General features: G+C 37.4%; 1 protein-coding gene and 1 non-coding gene across 4 annotated transcripts in view; both read right to left on the bottom strand.

Annotated features, from left to right (window-relative positions):
- Nucleotides 1-2,498: 2,498 nt before the first annotated feature.
- Nucleotides 2,499-23,754, bottom strand: part of VAPB (VAMP associated protein B and C) — a 70,952-nt gene continuing 49,696 nt past the window's right edge. The window contains exons 3-6 of one of the 3 annotated variants that reach the window (XM_007475672.3): nt 21,003-21,106; nt 18,211-18,291; nt 16,425-16,601; nt 2,499-9,902 (exon numbers count right to left, since the gene is read on the bottom strand). In XM_007475672.3, coding sequence (XP_007475734.1) covers nt 9,744-9,902; nt 16,425-16,601; nt 18,211-18,291; nt 21,003-21,106 — 521 coding nt within the window. In that variant the 3' untranslated portion in view covers nt 2,499-9,743. The remainder of the gene's footprint in view (nt 9,903-16,424; nt 16,602-18,210; nt 18,292-21,002; nt 21,107-23,754) is intronic. The other 2 variants (XM_056812924.1, XM_016423270.2) reach the window with 2 other exon arrangements.
- MIR12310 (microRNA mir-12310) lies at nt 4,882-4,935 on the bottom strand. The gene has a single exon (NR_162840.1). It is a non-coding gene; the product is annotated as a microRNA mir-12310 (primary transcript).

Here is a 23,754-nt window from a genome sequence, read left to right on the forward strand (position 1 = left end):
TGGATCACCAGTTTCTGGAAATGTAAATATTTAGGGAATAGAAAGGGTTGAATGGGGTAAGGGAGATGGTGAGGAAGTGGCTATCTGAAGAACACTGAAGGGAATTTAGTAAAGTATACCTCAGAGCTAGATGAGGCTCCAGGAGGGAAAACAAGGAGGGTACTTCTGAGTTAAATAAAAAGGGCATTTCATCTTTTTTTTTTTTTTTGCACTGCAGTAATCCATAATGCCCTCATTTGGCCAAGAGTTCTGACACATGCAAAGAGGCCCTCAGAGAGCCCCACACAACTGCAAGGCTGGGGAAAATATGTTGGCTTTCCATTACTCATACACTACCTCTCAGTCTGCTTAGCTTCCAAGTCAGACTAAACCCTGAGCTCAAATTAGAGAGCTCTGAATTCACACCCAGAGAGGCATGACTACAAGGTCTGAACAACTTATTTGTTGGTGGGTGTGCTCACACTTGAAAGTCTTTGAAGCAAATGAGTGACTGACACATTCTAAGTAAGGAGAGCTAGAGGATGCTTACTTACCAGCAGTCAAACTATCCCAGGCAGGGAGTGCTGCAAGTTAGAGACAGCTGCTGCCTATGAATAGCAGGTTATAGAGCCTGGCAAAAATTCTTTTTACACTTGACATACTGTTGCCTCGAGCTTTAATATAGCTTCCTATATGGGTAGCCATGAGGAAACCATTCTGTAAATCTACACACCAAAAAATTGTCATCTTTGGTTTCAGCCTCAATTTTCTTATCTGTTAAACGAGGCTGAAAAAGGTCATCTCTGAAGGGTCCTTCCAAGTGTGATATCATCCGGCTCTTTGCCCAGAGGACCAACACAATCAGAATGATCCAATATGATATTGATATCCCCCCTCCCTCTATTAAATACTTCGTTGCCCTCAGGCTTATTTATGAGCTTAGGGAAAGTTAAGTTATCTACCCAATAAAATGGGATGGAAATAGATCTGAAATAGAAGCCAACTCTTAGGCTTCATATTGTGAACATTCATAGTCTGGGGGGGTAGTTTCTGTGTGATAAATCCATTTTTCTTAAAAGCATAATCATAAATACTGTTGTCTAGAACGCTTGAAGACTTGTAGGTCGCACTCCCCCCCCCCCCCCCCCCCGCCCCCACTGGGAGTAGAGTTGATGGGGCTTTCTGGGAAGTCATTGTGAAGAGAGGAGTTATTATTTACTCCTAAGGTTTAAAGGGAAAAAACAGGGCATAAAAGTATGACAAAATTTCACATTTCCAATTATGTTCTGGAAGCAAGGAAATAAAGGTCTTCCACATCGGTCACCCCAATATACATTCACTATATATATATATATATATATATATATATATATAGTGAATATACATTCACTAAGATAACTGCAAATGGTTTAAGGCTTCACGCCGGCAGCAGAGTCGGCATCACAACAAAATGGATTTTCTTGGCTCAGTCTCAGATTTCTACAATTCTTGCAAATCTTTTAAAATGGAAGATCTTGAAGGCAGGGAATGTGGGTACATAGACATTTAAGTTTGTGGCACTGTGTGGAAAAAGAAACGCAGCCAGACAGAAGTAACTTGATTGTAATCCTATGGCCCTCACCCCCAACCCAAAGCATAAAGGGCATTTTATTTCTGTAGGTTTTTATTATTCCTCCTTCCTTTAAAGTAACTTTTAATAGGACAAACATGACTAAGGAAAAGTTCTCTCTTCCACAGCATGAGTTAGGGACTGATTGCATCTTAACTTAGTGTTGGGGATTACACAGTTCTGGAAGTCTCACTGGAGGTAGAATCATCTTGCCTGTTGTTCATTACCATTAACAATGGTTCAGTGAATTTAAGCCCCCTCCCCTATTTTTTAAAAGAGAATGTCTCCGAGTAGGTATTAGCTTCCTCCCTACCTCACAGCTTACCTGTATCTTTCCAATAAATACGATTTACTGGGGCCATTCTTCTTTTATGAATAATACAAACCTCTCAGAAAATGCAGTGTCTTGAACCAATTTACATTCATTCCTGAAATATATTCTCAGGATAATGATTATTTCATCAATAACAAATTGCATTCTAAATCTTTATTCCCATAGATTTACTTATCTTTTTCACAAAAATCACTGTTGTTACAAGGTGCCAGTATGAGATTTGGGATTAAAGATAAAGATCCTCCACTTTTGACAGCTAGAAGTGATTTGCTTTCAGGAGGATTTTTTTTTCCCCTATTGGGAAAAACAGTAGACAGAGTCCAAAGAGATGAGTTTGAATCCTACCCCTGACCCTAATTTGCTATGTGATCTGGGGCAAGTCATTCCAGTTCTATGAGCAACAGTTTCTTTCTCTGAGAAATAAAGGGGCTGGGCTTAGAGGCATTTTAAGGCTTCTTATAACTCTTCTCTCTGTGATTCTAATTCAAAGCAACATCAGGTGCAGAGGAAGAAATGGAATCTCATGACTTAACACTCAAGTCACCTATTCAAAATGAGTTTACAATGAAACTTACATTAAATATTTCCAGAGCACAGAATTTATTAAACATAATACTGAGCCAAATAATACAAAAGTGGATGCTTTGGCCTGGCATGTGTTGCCTGACTGATACAGACCATGTGAAAACAAGATATAAAGACTTGTTTAAACTACAGAAGCAGTAGGCAGCTTTCCCCTCAAGAGTGTATAATCACTAAGTAACTATATAAACTTATTACATGTTAGAAAACAAAAATACACAATAGGAAGAGTGCTCTCCCTGTATTACCTTTTAAAATTAATTAAGCCAAGATAAAATATAACTTTAATACACAAGAAAAATGGAATGAAGTTTTCTACTACATCTGTTTAATAATGTACAAGAAGGATCTCACTACTAGAAATTAGAATCAAATACACATTAAGAACTTTAGGGATTTTCAAGATGGGGAAGAGTGAAAAGCACACCATAGACTAATCAGAATTTGAGGAAATCTCTTCGGTCACTTAAAAGGGGAAGAGCATCTCAACAAATCCTTTCAGATCTCTGGAAGGATGTTTCAAACAGTAACATTAGATCCTAGACATAGGGCTGGGAAGAATCTCAGAAGTGATCTAGTCCAACTCTCTCTTTTTTTAGATGAACCCAATAAGGCCCAGAAAGGTTAAGTAAGCGACTTATTCAAGTTCACACAGTAGTGGAATGGAGATTTGAATCCAGGTCTTCTGATTCCAAATCCAACCACTCGTTCTACTGCACCATATTGCCTCTTATTTACAAAGAAGAGAGTTCCTATAACATATAAAGGCAAAATGCTAGCAACAGGAATGAGAATATGTATTCTCTCTTCTAGTCTCTGTATTGTGAACATCACAAATACACACTTGAGGCTCGTTAGACTCTTATTTAGGAAAAGTACGATAGTGCTTTGAAAGAAGCAGCCCCTGTACTAATGGTCTCAGTATTATTGGCAAGCAAATTCTGACTGGAATCAGTCAAACAAAACACCCTTTTCCCCCTATGATGAGGGTGGGGTGGGGATGAGATGTATTCCAGAGAATTAACAGCTGAATTTAGTTTACTTCTAAAAAGAACGCCCTAAAAATGCAGGCAATTAAACAACAACAAAAAGAATCCTAGAGTTGATGTATGTAACATGCACAGGAATTTATCACTTTCTTAAATAACAAGCCATATTAATTCTGAATAAGTTATAATCATATTTCTCTCTGCCTAGCCTACCCTTATTGATGAGAGTTGGAAGGAAACACAAGGAAAATTTTGTTTCCCTTTGGTGAGAAATAGCATGCTACAAATTTTCATCATGAACCCACGTTTTTGGCCCAGAAGAGGATCAACAAAGTTGCTGCCTACTCCCTAGTCAGAATGCTTGTCAATAACCAAAGTAGGGCTTGAGCTGACAGTCCAACACCAACATCCATTAGACAGTGATTAAATATACATCGAACCTTTGGTATAATAAAGCAACTGTAATAAGACATTGTCACAGTATCAAAGTTTCCTGGTTAAAAAAAAAGACAATGGAATTTATATAGCAGCAACAGATTATTATCCTGGGTGCAATTTTATTCCACTGTCACATTTTAATCAGGCCAATGCATACCATGGAACATTTCTGAGATTATAGTTGCAAACATTTATGGTAGGTTAGACAAAGCTTTATTTTTTGTTTTCCCAAAGTGCCTAAATAAAGAATGCACACATTTTCTAATGAATTGGTTTCACTAGAAAAAAAAAGCCTAAATTAATTTTCCTGATACTATTGCTCCTATGTGTGGACCTGATTTCACAATGAACTATTATAATAAACCAAGATTAAAAATAATCTCTATGAGTATAAATTAAATTGGAAATATGAGTTATATAGATTTGTCCTCAAAATCCATAAAGAAATGAATTTGAAAAAGCATTATTTGGAGAAATGTAGGCAGTTCTACATTTTTCCTAATGTTATTGAGAGGTGGAAGCAGATGGTTAAGGTGCCAAGGGGTAGAAATTAAAAAATTTAATGCACATCAGTTTCTCATAGATACCCAACCTATTTCTTGGTTGATATCTGCCTTTCCCCCATCTGTTTTCCTACTATCATACTCACTATATTTGGCTCCATCACTGTCTCTCCTAGAAATGCAGTGTCAATTTAAGGAGAGATATAAATTACCTAGTCTCACCTGCATTTGGACGAAAGTCTGATGTTTCTGTGCTGCCACTTTAATAAATAATGCTAACACTAAAAAGTCTAAAAATATGTGTTTTCATGAATGGCTGTAACTTCACATACAAGTTATTTGTTTGCATGCATGCATGCGTGAGTGTATACACCCACATCCAGAGCAAGAGTGCTAACCTTTTCACAAGGCAACTCAAATCACTATTAATTTGAGTCGTTAGTAATTTCTTCTAAAAGACTTCCAAAATCCAATTCCAAGGAGTTCTGAAGCCCTTTAGATCAGGAGAAAGTTTAGACAGCATAATCTATTCATTCCACTTGTGGCTAGGAAGACTTTTGAATTAGATTCCTATGATTCTATTTCATATATATGAAAAATAACCAAGTCTAGGATGTAGAGACATAACTGATACAAAAGCCTGAACTATTGCTAATGCCCTCACAACTGCATGTTTGTCCCTGAAACAGAAAAGGATGACATGCAAGCATAGGTCTTCAGATAAGGCTTTAACACTGCATAAAAAGGAAGTTTAGACAAAATTCCATTCCTAATAGCTACTAAACAAAATACCCAACTTTATTCAGGAGTTCACAACTGGGAAGGTTCAGTAAGGGGAAAAACAATCCCCTTCCCCCCCAATCTATTCAGGCTTATGAACTCTGAGGGTAACTGGAATCCAGTATTCTGAGAATGTCTTTAAAGTTCTGGGTGTGTGGGTATGAAAATCCTGATTCCATCACTACCTGTGTATCCTCAGCCAATTCCCTTAAGCTCTTTGGGAGGCTCAGTTTCCTCATCCTGTCAAAGGGAGGTACTAGATTAGATCATCCAGTTTTAAATGTCATGTTTGCAGTACACAAAAGTCTAGCAGCTAGATACTCATCATGTTTTCTGTCTCCAGCAGATGGAAGCATTAGCTTCCTTTCACTGGCCCATGAGATCAGTATCAGGAAGGGACCCAAATTTTCCTTGCAGGGCACATACCTATTTTTATTCATTTGAACCAAGCATTTCATAAACAACAACAACAACAAAACAACCACCATGCAGGCCAATTTTCAGAACAGATCTTGGAATTAAATGACTAAATGATGTGGTGACCATTATCCGACACTGAGTGGGCAAATTGGGAGGGTTTTCTATCTGCCCAAAACTAGTCATTTTGGATAATGTTAAACTATCAGTATTGTGGTACATATTTTACAACACAGGATAGTATAGTGGACAGAATCATTGCGCTAGAAATCAAGCAGATCTCAGTTCAAATATTCTTCTGATAATGTGTTAATTAAGTGATGTGCTAGGTTCCCACATGCCAAAGGTTCTTCAATATATTGACAAATATTACAATTAATTTTTATGCCCTAGCTTGATCTGGAGTCCACTTGAAGGTGATTTAGCTCTGAGTGACTGCTACATTCAGGTGGATATGACCATTTGCCAGTACTTTTGGTCTGCTACCCTTGGAGGGCAAATCTGTTCTTAATTTATTTGAAAATCTTTTTCTTTCCATGGATTGCTAGAGGTTTTCATTCCCCTCCCCTCTCTTTCTGTAGGTATAGCATCTCTCTAAAGGCATCAACTGTCTGCCAGTAAGAGCTACTGTGATTTTTATCAGTATTCATTACTGTCTATGCAAGCAATTTCAGAGATCAGGGAGGAAAAAACATGCAGCTCAGAAAGAATCATAAAGGTGACTTTGGCCTAAAAATTCAATTTAAAAAATATTTATTAAGAGTCTATTATATGTGCAGCACTAGGGATCTAAATGATGACGAGTTGTTTTTAAAAACTGCACTTAGGATGCAAGCCTTATGTGGGAATAACACATGGCCACTATTATACCCATGGCTGAGGTTCCAAGGGAGCTTAAATTCTCAATTTAAAAATATGCTTGATAAAATTTTATGAAACCTGATGACTGCTTACAGCTTCCTGCATGTTCTTTGAGATGGCCTTCACTGGGGGCTAGATTTAGAGGACAAGGGCATTGCCCTGAGCAATGGTTTGTAATTTAAGAGCAGAAGATAATCCTATCCCTCCAAACTCTTACCTCCTTGCTTCCAAATCATCACATTCACTTCGGGGTTATCTTTGCTCACTGGTCCTTCTCTTCCACTCCTTGCTCTGTGTGAATAGCTTCACTTTTCCCTTCATTATTTGGAAAAGGCCAAATATCGAAATTGCCTCTCTTCTTCCCACTTTCACCCTAACCTTTATCTATCTCTCTCCTGACCCACTTCCTCCCTGCCTTCACCCACAATGGCTTATAAGACACCAGGAACAATGATCTTGGTTGCTTATTATGTCTTTCTCCAGCATGTTCTTTGGAAGCCTTGAAGCCCTGAATTTTATATTCTATATTGACAATAAGTGATAGAAAACCAACTTCTCCCTCAGTTCACAAAAACAAACACAGAACAGAACCCTAGACAACAAATAAGACAAGAGAAAAGTATTCACAGGCAGACAGGAGAAGGAATTGACACCTCCATAGCTAAAATTTTAATTAAAACACATTCCTCTATGAAATGAGGACATATTCTCCATGAATAGGTTGGAATTTTAGAAACTCTGGAACTCAATGGCTCTACCCCTTACCACCCCCTCCCCAAAACAAAACAAAAAACACCTCAGCCTAATCACCCTCCTTATAAATTTTTGGGACAATACTGAATTTCCCAAAGTTTAGACAGAAAAAAGGGGGTATGACAAAGGGCTAAGAGAATCTTAAAATTCCAACTTAAAAAAATAATATATCTTAGTTGTATGAGGTCTTAGAAGCTTTGAAAATCACACGTACAAATTTGAACAACTATTATGGCTATCTTTTATTTTGCTTAACCCAATTTATAGCTGTGGCACTGGTCACCCACTTCATTATGGGGTATCCCTCAAATTCCAGACTTTAATGGGGGGGGGTAACAGCTACTTAAGGTTAAAACTTCACTAAGACTTTTGGGACACCCCATATCTTAATTCTCTTTCATGAGCTAGCACTTGATCTTTTCCTTAACAGCAACACTGGAGATCAGATTAAACAAAGACTTGTAGGTTGACAGGTTCAAGTTCTATTTACCACAGGGGAACTAGGTGCACAAGGAAGGAGCTTATGGTGAGTTGACATAGAGAGTGGCTTGATGAACCAGCACCCTATCTACAAGGAAAATCCTATTTGGTGAAACACCTAAAATACTTGGGGTCATGCTAATAAAGTTCCTTTGACGAATTAATTTCTCTTTAGTCTTCTCATCCTCTTTTTTTAACAGGTATATGCATAGTCTAGTTCATGATCAGTCAATAGAACCCAATTTCACTTCTCATTTATTATTTTACCTCTTAATTATTTTAGCTGCTTCACTTAAGAGATAAAGGTTTGCTTCCCTGGAAATACAGTAATTGAAAACTTACAAACTTTAATGGGGGCAATAGGCCTTAAGGATTCCCATCTTTAACAGGCAGTTGGCCACTTAAAATCTAAGTTGTTTCATCTGCATACCTCTTGGTCAGGACCAAGAGGACCTAAGAAGACATTTCTAAGTTAGAAGCATTATGAAACACAACCAGATAAGTTCCTGCCATCTAAAAATACATTTTCTCTGGCAAATGTGACAAAATAACAAAAGAAATCTTAATTTGGGGGCTTTATTTAATTTTTTTATCTTTTAAAGATGCTACATAGTCCAACAGGATTGGTCATTTACGGCATAGAACTAATTTACAGTCAACTCTCAATTATCTGCTTTGTGGGTTAGTTGGAGGAAGGTCTCTCCCCCCCCCCAACCCCCCCAGCTTCTGACCACCAGGCCTCTCAGTTGGGGGTGGGTCTCCTCTCTCCTGCCTTCCAGTTGGCTCCATGGCTGTCTCCTCATATCACTTCTAGAATGCCATCCCCTCCACACTACTGGGATTACTTTCCACGTTGCTACTCCAATTAAGGGCCAAATTGGGGGAAAGGGGAGGTCTGAGGTCAAGCACAGTGAGGGAAGGTGAAATAGGATGAATTCGAGAGTGACATTAAAATGACATTTTTTTTTTTAAAGGTTATCTGCACTACGGTCACCCCTTCCATCAGCAGGGTAATCAAGAGTTGACTATTATTACTACTGGTATAATTTCCCTCCCTTCTCAAGATAGATGTTATTTACATAGAAAACATTTCCTGATGGTTGTTTTCCAATGTTCAAATAAATCAAAAGTCCACATTTACGTAGTGCCCTCCCAAACAGCAGGAGACAGAAGGATGCCACAGCTCTCCAGCAGCAAGGACAGGTCAACCCACCAGCCTTAGAATGGTGACTTCTATGCCATAGCATTAGTCATAACCTTGTGACAGTAAGGAAATATGAGATGAAATACATTAAATAAGTTAAATAGGCATTAAACATCTCTGAATAACAGTTTAATTCAACTAAACGAACCAATAGCAGTTTAGCTTGGTCCCTTTAAGAGAACAAGGCAATGACCTTTCTCCTAAAATGTTGTGTACCATTAATCAATATATGCCTCATATTGGTGACTAGCACGTTCAATGCTGTCACTGAATTCTTTTCAGCTTCTGACTCGAATCACTTAAATATCCCCAAAATAATTGGTAACTTGCACAGAACTGAAGACAAGGACAGAAACTCTTAAAGTTTATGAGCAGTATGTATGGTGGATTAATATATTTTACAGAGATTCCTGACCCTTTCTGCTTAGCTCTGTTTTCCACTGTCTGAAGGAGGAGCTCTAGCAGTCAAGGAACAAGTTTCTCATTTTAAAAGAGGTAATCCAGCAACATGTGCCAAGATCTAAAAATGTTTAAAATTGCATTTACAACATATCATTTGAGTATTAACCATGATTTTCCTTGTCATTTAGTAAAGATCATTCTTTTTTTGTATTTTTTTTTAAATTTGCCCCGATTACTCATTCCAAACTTTCTAGGAGATTATGTAATGTTATATTTGTGCAAGGGGAAGGGAGGGTAATTTAAAGGCAAGACCTGTGAGATGTCATACATTAATTTCTTTGTTATGAATAAATTTAAATCCCATGATATGGCAGATCCATCAATCCAATTTACCAGCCTTTGCATGCTGCCTCTATAAGGCAATTTTCCCTATAATTACACCGACGATAAAGAACAGAACGACCAGAGCGAGAAGTCGGGTGCTAAGCCCTTCTTCCTTCACAATGGTGGCTGCAGTGGAAGCTGGGCTGTTGCTCTGCAGTGTCTTCCTCATCCGCAGCCCATCTTCTTCCTGTCAAAAACAAATCCACATTTACAAAGAAACCTAAGGTGCTAGAAATAAAAGTTGGGTGTTCTGTTGATTATATGGCTAAAACTTGACTGGTTTCACCTCTAAATGACTGATTTAGCACTCACCACTCCTGCCACAAGACAAAGCCACTAGGTCTATAAATGATACTAGAAGTATTTAAGGGATAACAGAAACAAGTGCTAGAAGGGACATTAGCTAGTCCAGGGTGTATAGCATATTTTAAAGTCCAAGAGTTAAGAATGATTTTGTGTGTTTGTGTGTGTGTTTAAACATTTAAAAATAAAGTTATAAACTATTTTTAGTTCTCTGCTGGCTAGGCTATAGTTGTCTGACCCCTAATCTAGTCCATTCCCCTCAAGGAACAGAGATAGGAAGCTGAGGCCAAGATAGGATCACACAAGTAGTAGTAACAGAACTAGAAAGAGAAGTTATGTTTTCTGACTCCAAAAAACGAATGCTTCATTATGTCAGAGTGGGAAAACATTGGCTTTGAATCAGAAGGCCTGGGTTCAAATTCCACTTCTCTCATTTATTCCATGTGTGACCTTGGGCAAGCAACTTAAATTCCATCAGTAGAATGACTAGATGGATTTTAAGGTTCCAGGTAGCTCTAAATACCTAATCCTATAATTTAGAAATATATTGTCAGTTGTGATGCCTAGCTTATTTCTCCATGAATAATTCATATTGCTAATCTTTTCTCTGGGCCTCAATTTCTGCCTTGGTAAAATGGAAGGAGGAGTGAGTAGATACCTGTGAAGCCCTTTTTTTTTTAACTCTAATAGCCTATGTTTCAATGATAACCTACTAAATCTGAAGGCACAAGTACAAAAAGAAACCTGAAGCAGTCCTAGAAATTTTAAAATATAGAAATGTACATAGTTGAATGCAACAAATACTTGTTGACTCACAAAAGGTGAATTTTAAGAATACTGATGATATAAAAACAAGTTGCATTTTTCATATAACCTTTATCTCATCAACATATTCCTATTCTTCCCTCCACCCCCGAACACACAAAGACATATATGCATGCACATTATTCCTACTGTGAGGATACATAAGAACTCAACAGTACAAGAACCTCATGTCAAGTGTAATATAACTGTAATATGAGAGCAGGGAGAGAATGGGTCAGGATCAGAGTGAGGCAAAGATGGAGTAGAGTCAAGGAGGGAGGGAGGGAGGGAGGGAGGGAGGGAGGGAGGGAGGGAGGGGGAGAGAGAGAGAGAGAGAGAGAGAGAGAGAGAGAGAGAGAGAGAGAGAGAGAGAGAGAGAGAGAGAGAGAGAGAGAGAGAGAGAGAGAGAGAGAGAGAGAGGGAGAGAGAGAGGGAGAGAGAGGGAGGGAGAGAGAGGGAGGGAGAGGATGGATTATTTTCCCTTTCAGCTCTCCCTGACAAACCCCATTCTGGTTGCCTTTCAAGACCTTAACTTCTGTTCCCTCAGAGGCCTTGGTTAAACAGGCTTGATACCATTAGCCTCTTTCTCCCTGGGGAAAAAGAATGTTACTTCCCTCCCCCCAACTTCATCTCTCTAGATGTGGAGTCAGTCACTTGTTCTTAATAAAATTGTTTTATTCTATGGGAACAAGGCAAGGGATAGGGCAGATGAGTTTAGGAATGAAGCAGAAGGGAAGAGGGAGCAGGGAGTCCCCAGAATAACTGAAACCCCTTCTCCCAAAAGTCTGGCAGATCCGGCTTTGCTGATCTGCCCCTCTGGGGTCAGTTAGTGAAGAAGCCCTGGCTCTCTAGCTGCCTTGGCAACTGTAACCAGTCTAGGTCTTTAGGGGATTTGGAGGAAATCTTTCTTCTAGTGAACAATGTCCAGTTGAAGTCCTATTCACTTAATTGTCTTCTTGGGGTATTGGGTCAAGCTTTCACAGGAGGAGATGAGTGCTGGTTCAGAGATCCACCCAGTCCACCTTCCTGGTAGCTTCTCAGAGAGGAGAAGAATCTTTCCAACTCTCCTCTCCTTTTCTCTGAATTCTCTCTCCTTGCCAGATCTGCTTCTCTCTTTTCTGCTGGCAGATTAAGTCCAGTTCCTTTCTTATATAAGATATGATCAATAATATTCTTCAATGACTGAGTCCTTATCACATCTCAGTTATTAAGACTACAGCACCAATAAATCACTGGGATTAAGTTCAAAATGTAGAGGTTATTTCTAACTTGTCACTCAAAAACAGACAAATTGATTTCTAAGGAGGAATACACTAAAAAGAATGTGTATGTATATAATTTTTTGGGGAGGAGGGCAAAAAACAAAGACCTTAAGTTTCCCAATCAAAATATACTTTCTAAGGAATTACATGTGCTCATGAATTATAATTGCTACAGAGAAGGAAGCTGAAGACAGATAACATTTTCTCAGGAGTCAATATGCTTACATCATAGCTATGTGAATGAATGAAAAGGAAAGCTCAATCCAAACTGGATTCCTTGAACAGTTTTGGGATGCAGAGAATTGTAGAGAATGCAGTGGTTGAAAATAACATTACTTGTGTAACTATGTTCAGAGCACTGATGGAGAAGCAAAGAAAAGAGGTCTGTACATTCACAAAACTTATACAGGGAAGAACACAAACACAAATATGAATGATTTAAAAACACTACATCCTCTATACCCAAGGGAAAAAAACATAGTTCTTTTATGTGAGGGGAGGTCATCACTAACATTGGTAGGAAATATTGTGGATGGCTTCTTGTAAGAAGTATAACCTGAATTGTGTTATAAAGGATGGGTATGAATTTAGTTAGGGGAATGAAATTAGGTAAAGGATTCCAGGCATTAGGGCCCTGAAAACAAAGACAAAGGTGAGAAAACTGTGCAATATAAAGAGAATGGTAGCTATAGTCTGGTTGAAGGCATAAAGTACAAAGAAGGGCACATCATAATAGTTGACAATTATGCTCTAAGATTTTGAAAGCAATTTAAATACATCATGTCAAACCTCACAACAACCCTATGAGGTAGGTACCACAGGTATTTTTATTCCCATTTCACACATAAGGAAATGGTGACTTTGGGAAGGTAAGTGACATGCTCATGGTCATATAGTTAGTCAATTCTGAAAATGAGATTTCTACTTAGGTCTTCTTGATTCTAAGTCTTAAAACCAGCTATTAAAAAATGCTAAGAAAAGGCTAGAAAAGGAGGGTGGTGCCAGATAAGGGAGGAATTTGCATGCTAGGCTAAGGAGTTTGGAATTGACTTGGTAGGTAATAGGGAGCCCACAGAAAAATTTTTGAGTAGAGGAGTGACATAATGAAATATACACATAAGAAAGGCTGATGTGGTAGTGGTATGAAAAATGAATGAGAGAGTAAGAGGAGAGGGAAAGAAGGAAAAGCAAAGGGGAAAATGAAAAGGAAGAAAGAGGGAGGAGGAGGTAAAAAGAGAGAGGGGGGAGAGAGACAGACAGAGAGAGAGAGAGAGACAGAGAGAAAGAGACAGAGACAGAGAGACAGAGAGGGAGAAAGACAGAGACACAGAGAAAGAGAGAGAATGGAGAATACTGACCTGTAAGAAGGGCCTTGCAGTATATTTCAGTACAGTATTAATGAAAGCTTATATTAGGTTAGGATTGGTAGTAATAGAAAGGAAGGGATAGATGTAAGAGATTTTGGCCAAAAAAATTAAGTTTAGTTTTTAGACATGTCAAGTTGGTGGGACATTTAAGGGACAGGTCCTCTAGGTAATTGGAGATATCTATATCTATATCTACATCTATATTTATATCTATATCTATCTATGCAATCAGGGGCTACAATAAAACTGAGAAACAATAATCTGTGGAGATATGCTTCAACAAAGGAACAAAGTTTAAAGAAATAAGAGAAGGGAGAAATAGGCAGAGAAGTGGAAAAAACTACTTTTAAAGAGGTTAGGAAGGGAAACCAATAGAAAAGATTAAAAAATGAGTGATTGAAGAAGTAGGAGAAACAAAGGGTAAAACGACTCTGAAATAGAACTGTTATTTGTGGAATGCTTTAAAGATTGCAAAATGCTACTCTCTCTCTGCTTCCCTCCCTCTCTCTTATTATCTCACTTGCCCTTCATGAAATTTCTGTGAGCAAAGTATGATTATCCTCATTTTACAACAGAGGAAACAACTGATTAGAGGGCTTATATGTCACATAGCTACCAAAGTGTCCAAGGCAGAATTTGAAATCAGGTCTTCTTGACTCCAAGGCTAGCACTCTATATATTATACTCCCTCCTCAAGAAAGGAAAAACCAAAGCAGGAAAGAGAAACAAGAAGAAAAGAATGGTCAGTAGTGTCAAAAGCTACAAATAAATTCAGGAGGATGGAGAAAAAAATATCAGAGTTAGAGATTTGGAAGTCATGAGAAGCCACTGAGAAAACTTTTAGTAGAGTGGTGGGCTGGGAGCTAAATTGCAGAGTTGATGACTGGGTTGAATCACAGAAGTGAAGGCATCAGATGTAGACAACTTTTTTAAAGAAGTTTAACTCTTGGGGAAAATAAAGATAGAAAAAGGTAAAGGAATCCTATTTTGGACTGGGGAGACCTAAGCATATTTGCAAGAATGGGAAGGGTCCAAGAGAAAGGGAGAAACTGCAGATGCATGAAAGAGGATAATAGCTTGAGCAAGTTCCTAAGGGATATGGAATCAAAGGTTCAGAGACGAGAATAAGTCTTATTGATGAATAAGTATATGTTTTCTGAGACTAAAAGAAAACAGGGAAGAAAAGGTGATGATTCCTACAAATTTCAAGGAATTAAGGAGAGGCTGTTAAGGTAGTACTCAATCTTCTAAGATAGATTCAATCTTCTCAGTGAAGTATAATTAGAGGTCAGGTCTTCTATGGTTAACTCAGTAGAAAAGGGTTGGGCTCAGAGGCTTGAGGAAAGAAGGTAAGAAAACAATTGCTGTGGGGAATGATACAGCTGGTTGAAAACCAGAATTCCAAAATGATGTGGCAATAGTTGACAACCCAGCTAAGGTTATGCAAAAATTTACTGGGGCTGTAGAAGACCTACCCTCTGGGCTCAATTTTTTAACTTTGTCCTGTAGTCAGGGAGCAGGAAGAGATAAACTATGTGGTGAGTTTTATTTGGGCTTGAATATTATTAGGAGGATAGAAACAGCAGAAGTTCAACAAGGCCAGGGATTTTAAGGTAACTGCAACTGAATTATTCAAAAGGCAAATCATGTGATCAAATTAAGTATTAGAGGCCATTGAAGTTGTAACAGGGATAAAGACCAATAGCAGGTTTGGTTGGAGTTAAGAGAAAGAAAGACATTGAGGGCTAGAATGTTGTTGTGCAATAGAAAAAATTGAAATCAAGCAATTTTTAGAGCTGGAGAACATTCATGAGACTGCACTAATAAGTGGTTTGTTAAATGGAGGAGGTTGTTGGCTTTGAAAAAGTCTGAGTATTAAGTAGTTTGGATGTTAATATGACACATGAACATGCATAATGAAGTCCCTATTCATGATAAAGAGGGAAAGAGGAAAGGAAAATCATGCACCAGGTAATAAAATTATGAAAGCTAAGAAAGAGACCTGGAAGTTGTTACTTCCAACAACAACAACAACACAACAAGAATGTGGGAAGAGGATGGTGTAAATGCATGGATTCAATGAAGGAGGGGCTATAGAGGGAGGAGGATAGTGATCTGGAGAGAGAAGTAAGGACACCAACCCTTTTTTCCTGGCCCTGGGATGAATGGAAGGAGAGGTCCCCAATAGAGAGGACTGTAACAAAACAGAAAACTTTGTAATGTGAAACCAAAAATCTGTTGCATGTCCAGAGACCATGAATATGAATAAAGAAAAAAAATTTCACATTATTCCTGTAAAAATGCACAAGAGTCTGAGATGTTTAGTTAGAAACATATTCCAGAAAACCTTGGATGAAAGATTTCTGTCTAAAAGGCTTCATCATTGTTGAATATTAATTATATGGTATGCTCTAGCATCGTGCTGGGCAATAACACTTCTGTTGGGTACTCAATGAATTGTTGGTTGAGTACTACATCTTTTAGTCCCTGTGCTGGAAGAGATAATCTTTCTCTCATGTAAGCTCTCCTAGCGCTTTCTCTTTCATACATTTAAAATCATAGATTTAGAGCTAGAGAGGACCTTAGAGGCCATCTAATCCAACTTTATCTTTGTACATATAAGGAAAGTGAGGCCCACGGAAGTTATGGGATTTTCTCACAGAGGTTTGCTCCAAATCGAGCATCCTTTCCAAAGCATTGTGCTCCCTTTTTTAGAAGACTTTTATTTTTATGACCATTATCTGTCTCATTCCATATCTCCTCCCCTCAAGTAGATTGTACATTCCTTTAGGACTAGGAATGTGTCTGATTTAATCTTTGAAACCTTACCTCCCCCACCCCCAATTCCTTGCCTTGCCCATCACAGGCATTCAGTAAACATTGGCTGAACTGAACTACCATTCCCTGTACTTTTCAAAGCCAGAGAAGGTCTGGGCTCACCCACTAGGAGAATGTCAGAAAACCCTCTTTTACCTTAAATTGTTTGTTTTCCTCCTGTAACCTCTGAACTTCTACTTGCAGCCTTTTACATTCTTCCATTACTTTCTTAGCTTCAGTATCATCCAAAGAAGAACTTATAGATTTAGACATAACAGATGATTCTGTCTTTGTTGCCGTTGTGGACATAATTTTATTTATTTCTACATCATGCTGCTCAAAAGTAAATGAGAGAAAAACTGTCAGACTAAAAGACTTGAAAAAAAAAAAGCAAAATTCTCAGTAAAAGTTGAACATGGTAGAATTTCATCCAAGTGGTAAAGCATCAAATGGATCATTTAATTGTAGCATGTTAGCCAGTCAGTATATCTTAATATTAATTTTGTACGCACCTGGCCACAGATATTAGATTTAAGAACTGAGAATGAAATCATGCTGAGAATAATACTTTACAACAGGCAGGAAAAGTCTTTTTACATCATACCACCAAATTCCTGCTATAGATAAATTAGGATGCCATAATTGTATAAGCTGAGGAAGAATTGATGAAAAGTGATTATGGGGGAAAATCTATGAAGAGTTTCTATAACGATTAGACAAAGTCAGAGTTGGAAAGAAGGTGATTTGTTGAAGCACAGAATTTTAGAACTGAAAGGGACCTTGAAGGTTATGTTCATAAAGGGAAAATGAACACTGAAAGTCAAATGGCTAATTAAGTAGCAGGGTCAAGGACTAGCATTCAGGTCCCCTAAACTCTCTGCTTTACTAATTGAAAGGATGAAAAACAAATAATCATTAACAGTTCCAAGAAGTAGGTTGGTAATCTTGCAAAGAGGAAGTATTGAGTTGGTTCAAGGAACAGATCACTGAAATACCATGAGTAAAGGTGGTACAGATGAAAGGTTTCTCTCTCTTTTACTGTGACAAAATTAAGGAACATCTTCTTATCACTAGATAGCAATTGGCATTAATTTCAAATAGGTTAATGTCTCCCATCCTCTATCCTTTGGAATTATAGGATCAGAAGACTAGAGATAAAGGGCTCTTCAGAGGCCATCAAGTCCAATCCCTCCATTTTATGGATGAGAAAACTGAGGGCTGGGGAAATTAAGCAATGTCCAAGGTAAGGTTGTATCAGAGGCAGGATTATAACTCAGGTCCTTGGATGCCAGAAAATAATGTTTAAGATGGGTTCATTTCAGGGAGGACTCTGAGAAGCTGGAGTATATAGCAAGAGAAGGGCAACCAGGATGGTGAGGGGGCTTGAAACCAGGTTAGTATTTCTGGTCAACTGGTTTTGATGTTTTTAAAAGTGTGTGTTAATAGGTTGGAAGGATAAAAAACATCTATCACAATTCATACACTTATCTCAAGTCTCAAAAGTAGGTATGTTGACAGAAAAATCTAGTTGAGATAAAGGCATGAGAAGAATGGTGGTAAGAGAAAGGTCACTGAACCTTCTGGATTATATTTTCTCCAGTTTGGGGGTTGCACTTTGTGAATCAACAGACCCTCAAGGTCTACCACCCTGCCAATAAAGACAGCAAATTATTCCTTTCACTGTTTTAACCATTCCACTTCAACATATAACTTAACATACTGTCAATCCTAGTTTCTAGAGAGGAAGAAAAGTCAAGTATTTCCAAAGCTGACTTGCATAAAATCTTCCTTATCTGTTGACTTCAATTTAATTCTTTTAAATATAAACCAGAGGAAGGAAATAATGTGTCAAATGAAATCTTTATTTTGTGGGGAGCTATAGTATGTGAACAAGAATCAGCCTGAAATATTAATTTATCATTAATTCCAGAAAGCTACTTACCGGTTTATCATTCTCTGCTGGCAATTCAAACACACACCTAAGTTTTGAATCCATAAGATCTTCTGGCTTTGCCTCCTTCCACTAAAATAATTTAAATTTAATAATCAGGACATAATAAAGCTGCTGGGGAAAGAATTATACTTTCTTCCTATAAGTTTAGAAAAAGATACTTTAGTAAAAGCCCAGGTGAAGTCTTTAAAAGAAAATGTAGTAAATAAAGCCTGCAGCAAAAAAAAAATCATAAAATCAAATACATTAATTTATAGTAACATAAACACAAACCTCAAAGACTCACTCCCTTAAAGTTTTCCTAATTTAGTACAAAATGTTCCTCCAGAGATTAGGTACAAATCTTAGGGAAAGGATTACAGTGGCAAAGAGAAAATCTTTTAAAATTAAAATCACATGAGTCCTCAGTAAACTCTTTTGGGCCTTTAGAGATAGTTAGCTTCTACCTTTTTTTGGTTTTGCAAACATGTTTTGCCAAAGGAAGGAAGTACTACCTTTGGTTAGGATGTTTGTTTTCTCAAATTCTGTTCCATAGAACCCTGGTATTTTATGGGGCATAAAAGAAGGGTTCTATTGAAAAGTTTTAATGCCAGTAATCAATTGTTTTAGGATAAGAAGAGAAGGGAAAGCTCTCTCTTCCTTGAGTCTGAGAGAAGAAAGACACCAGGCATGGTGGTAGTACAAACCAGGGGGAATATAAAACATGGGAATGAAAGGGGATAATGGTCTTTTTTAAAGTGGTAGCAGACATCCTGCATAATGGTGACAGTATCAGGAAAGGTTGCTGATGTACCTAGTCTAAGTGAGAACATAATAAGGCTTGAAGGTAGGATCCAATAGCAATGAATTTGGGAGACAAGTCTTAAAGAAGTGACCGAAAGAGTACAAGTACAACCAGCTGGTGATATAAAAAAAATGTTTAACTCATATCCTTCCAAGTGTTTGAGCCTCACAACTATTCACTGATCTATTAAGCCAATGGTACATGAGGATTATGCTTCCTTCCAGAGCCAAGACAGACCTGATATATTCTTGACTTAAAACAAAATTCATTATGTGCAGCAATTTTTATATGAAATTATATGAATTATATTTATTTCATAAAAATGAAATTTATATTGCCAAAACAAAATCCATTGCCATTTGAACCTAGAAGGCATTTCATAGTCCTAGGAGCAGTATCTATGGGTTCCATTAAGTCCCCGAAGTATCCCTTTTCCAAATCAGACTGGGAAATACTAGGTGGAGACAACAAAATTAAGTTACTTTTTATACTATCCACTTTTCTGCTATGCCAATTAAACCTGTTATTACTTATGTGAGAATAATTCACAAATGTTTTAAATTTTAGGTTGCTTTCCCTTTATAACTTAGGCTATATAAAGGCTGAGCTCTCTTCCCACTGCTAGTGAGATCTTCAGGGAATAAAAACTCATTTTATTATCAATATTACCTAAAACAAATTGTTAAATCAGGATAAAATATCATATATTTCAAAATAAAAAGGAAAATACTCTGAACAATAGAACACTACTAATATCCCAATTTACCTGATTAAAGAGAAGCGTAAGCTAGAAAGTCATTTCAATCATGCTCCAAGAAAAAGGTAAAAGTATTTGAAGGGCCTCCTATTAATAACTCTATGAAAGGGAAGATGATCCACCAACACCATCCAGTTTTCCCTCAAGTCTGAGAGGTAGAGTTTAAGTAATGTGGAACTAGCTCCTCTTTAATTTATCTCTACATGAAACTACCTAAAGTTTCCAGTTACCACTATGCCACAGGTAATTCTAGAATTCTTCTTGTCAGCTATGTTTTTTAATCAAGCTCTGAATGAAAATGCTACATGCTACATGGATACATATAAGGTGGGCTATGTGTGGAAATAGCCTATAGAATAAGACTTTGATATATCTATCTATAAATAGAACTATTTATGAAGGATAATTTAAGTGAATGACAAGTAGATAACTGAATTAGCCTGTCTTCATTCCCTGGATGAACCCACTGTTCTATTTTTAGTTGGCTGGCTATAAAGTGTTGAAAGCTTTGTGGGACATATAATTTGCTGCATCTGTTTATCATAAGGTGACCAGATGTCCCCTTCTAAAGGAATTGCCCTCTTCGATTCCATTTTGTTCCCTTGAATGAGGATCTCCCTTTTATAATCTGTAACTTACCCTTCCTTTTCTTCCCAAATGTGTAGACAGAATAGCATCTGTCTATGGAGTGTTTTCTCATCTTTTAAGTGTCAAGTCTGTCTTTTATTAGGTAATATGCTCACACCTCCTGGATGCTTTCTTCTTTAAAAAAAAAAAAAAAAGGGAATCCCTTAGAAAACCTAGCATCCCATTTTCCCTTATGTATTGATAGCACTGGAAGGCTGTTATTATATCTTTATTAAAAAGAGAAACATAGTTAAATGCATAGTTATTAATGCTGAAAATAAAATTGGAGGGCTGAGGTAAAATCTGAAAAGGCCTGGATTCATGACAAGAGAAAAAAGTTGAAGAGCTGTTGAAAACTGCCAGCCAACTAAAAATAGAACAGTGGGTTCATCCAGGGAATGGAGCCAGGGACTATGGGGCTCATCATACTCTTTTGGGGAAATGGATAAAAAATGTAGATTTTAGAAAACCCAGATAAATAATCCAAAAACCTTAAAAATATCATTCATCCTTAAATGACCTTTGATCTATTATCATTTAAAAATATATATACAAAAGTCTGTGTCCAGCAGGCTTTCTTAATATTTGAAAAAAAGAGATGTAGTCAGTACTTACTACTGCTTCCATATCGGAGGTGTCCGTTGGAGCAAACATAGATTGAACCATAAACTTGTGTTTACTTTTCTCATTAGGATCATAATCGAAAGGCTGTAGCATCACTGAGGAAAAAAATATTTCATTAGGTAGAGTAATAACAATAATAGTAAAAAATGAATCCAATACACATTTGGGGGTCGATGGAAGAGAGGAAATCAGCAGTCTTTCAGAGTATATATCTTTGCACAGTACTTTATCACATTTGAGGGGCTTTTTAGTATGACAGACAGAGGTTGGTCACATAACTGCAAAGGGCTAGTTCAAGCCTTGCATCTGACACATACTGACCAGTAACTCTGGGCAAGGTATTTAACTCCTCCAGGTTCTAGGCAACTCTATAAGATTATAGAGAAGAATTACTGGGAATCCCCCAAATCAATGAAATCAGGGATCCAGACCCTATTTCTTCCTAATATTTAACTGCTTTTATATGCATCTGGTTTGGGCATTCCAATAACCACGGATGGTAAGGAGAATAGATATGACTACTTCTACTTTTCAAATAGAAGGGACAGAAATGCTAAAGGAAATAATAGCACTTAACACACCTCTATGAAGTGTGAAAGTTTCCAGCAAGTTTTTTCTCACAATATTTCTATGAAGTAGATAGATATCATTAAGCTTATCTTAGAGAGAGGAAGCTGAAATATAGTAAGAAGTGACCTGTGTGCGCTCTCTCTCTCTCCCCCCCTCACAGAACATAACTTTATTACTCATTAAAGGGAAAGTAATTTTTCTTCTCCATTTTTCCTCATCTTTTGAGGAGAAAGGGGAAGCAGATTCCTGGGAATTTTAATATAACAAAGAAATAAACATTTTAAACGAACTGGGCTCATGTAGTTATACTCTTTAAGGAAAAAAAGGCTTCACCATGTCAATAAATTATATCTTTAACATAGACCAACATGATAATGATCTGAAAAGGAGAAAATAGAAAATGTAGGCATGAAATGTTTCTTTCCATTAAGAAAATCTTGTCTAGTACGACAGTACAAGCTAATATTGATAACCAGAGTTGATTACATCAATGTAGCATACTGTGGGTAAAATGATATCTCCTGAGCATATAACTACGTGGATGAAAGTCTGCCATAGCATGGTTGTAGCTAGCCCCATTTGACAGCATTGTAGGTAACACTGTATTTAATAGTTGCATTTATATGGAAGTCACTGAAATTCAGTAATTAAATTTCATGGCTGTTCACCTTATTTCCCCCCAAAAGAATCGACAAAATAAAATGCCAGAAAGAACCTAACCTTGAGGCCATTTAGTTCCACGGTATCATGTTAAATATGAGAAGATTTTAAAAAGGGAAAGTGGTCCTGCAGCAATTTGAGTCCTGGGTTTATATATTATTTTACTCAGATTAGTACCTAAATAGTGCTGAGAACACATTTGATAGAAGAATAAATATCTTCTGATAGAACAATAAATATTTGATTGATATGTCACATTCAACCCTTAGCAGGTCACTCTTGTACTTGCTGTAGACCCAGATAATTCTTTTCCACAATGAGGGCATGAAAGTGTAGGGGAAAAAACCAGCAGGAGTCAAATGGCCTAGGTTCACATTCCAGCTCTTCTATTTACTAGCTAGCTATGTGCATGTAGTCTTAGGTAAGTTATTTAACCTCTCCAGTACTCAGCTGCTCCATCTGTAAAGGGAGAGATTAGACCAGATGATCTCTAAGAGACCTTATGGCTCTGGAACCTACTAAAATTTACTGTGCCTTTGCTTACACTATTCCCTATCAGAGGTCCTTTATCTCCCTCTCTGCATCTTCCTCCACTTGTGTTCTTATTTATCCTTTAAAACCCAAATTAAATGCCACCTTTTACATGAAGCCTTCCCAGATCCACTTGGATCAGTAAAGATCTTTCCCCTCTGATCTCATACACCATTTTTTCCTATACCTAATGGTACAATAACAATAATATTAATAAGTTAACATTTATATAGTACTTACTATGTGCCAGGCACTGTGCTAAGCACCTTATAACTATTATTTCATTCAAAATAGAGCATATCTGTTTGTGTGTTTGCTCCCTACTTGACTAGAAAGCTGTAAAAATAAGGGAAGAAAACATGGTTCCCTTGGTGCCCACATACATAGTAGGTCTTAATAAATATTTATTAAATGTTTATAGACTACAAATCCTCAGTCTTTATAAATGCTCTTGGTATATTCCTCGCAACATTCATTCAAGTGCCCTAAGCTATAAATGACTGAAAGAAGAGAATCCCAAGGCAGTCTGGAGACAAGTGTATGTATATGTATTTATGTGGAAGGGAAGAAATAAATTTGTTAGAAAGCAAACCTTTTATAAGAACTGGAAAGCCTTAATCTAGCTAAAAGAACAGAATGCTAGCATAAATACTTTCATTCTGTGTATGAGCAGTTGATAAAGGGAGGTCACTTAGGAACAAAAGCCCATAATTACATACTTGGTATTTAGCTCTTGCAATTTTCTAAGTCAATTTCTGTTCCTGTGCTTTTTGCTGGTAGCTCACATCCTCGAGTGGAAAGAATTCTCATGTGCTCAAGGTCCTTGCTGGCACCCACCAGCTGGAAAGGGTCTTTTTTGTAAGGTACAACTGGAAGCTAAAGCATCTCTTCACCTAAGCACCAATAACAAGAGCTGGGCCCTGAGAGAACTGTTCCTCTTCCCAGTGAGTTGGACTCATTTACCCTCAAATAAAATTATTTC

This window comes from Monodelphis domestica, chromosome 1 (assembly GCF_027887165.1).
Source record: "Monodelphis domestica isolate mMonDom1 chromosome 1, mMonDom1.pri, whole genome shotgun sequence".
Lineage (NCBI taxonomy): Eukaryota > Metazoa > Chordata > Mammalia > Didelphimorphia > Didelphidae > Monodelphis > Monodelphis domestica.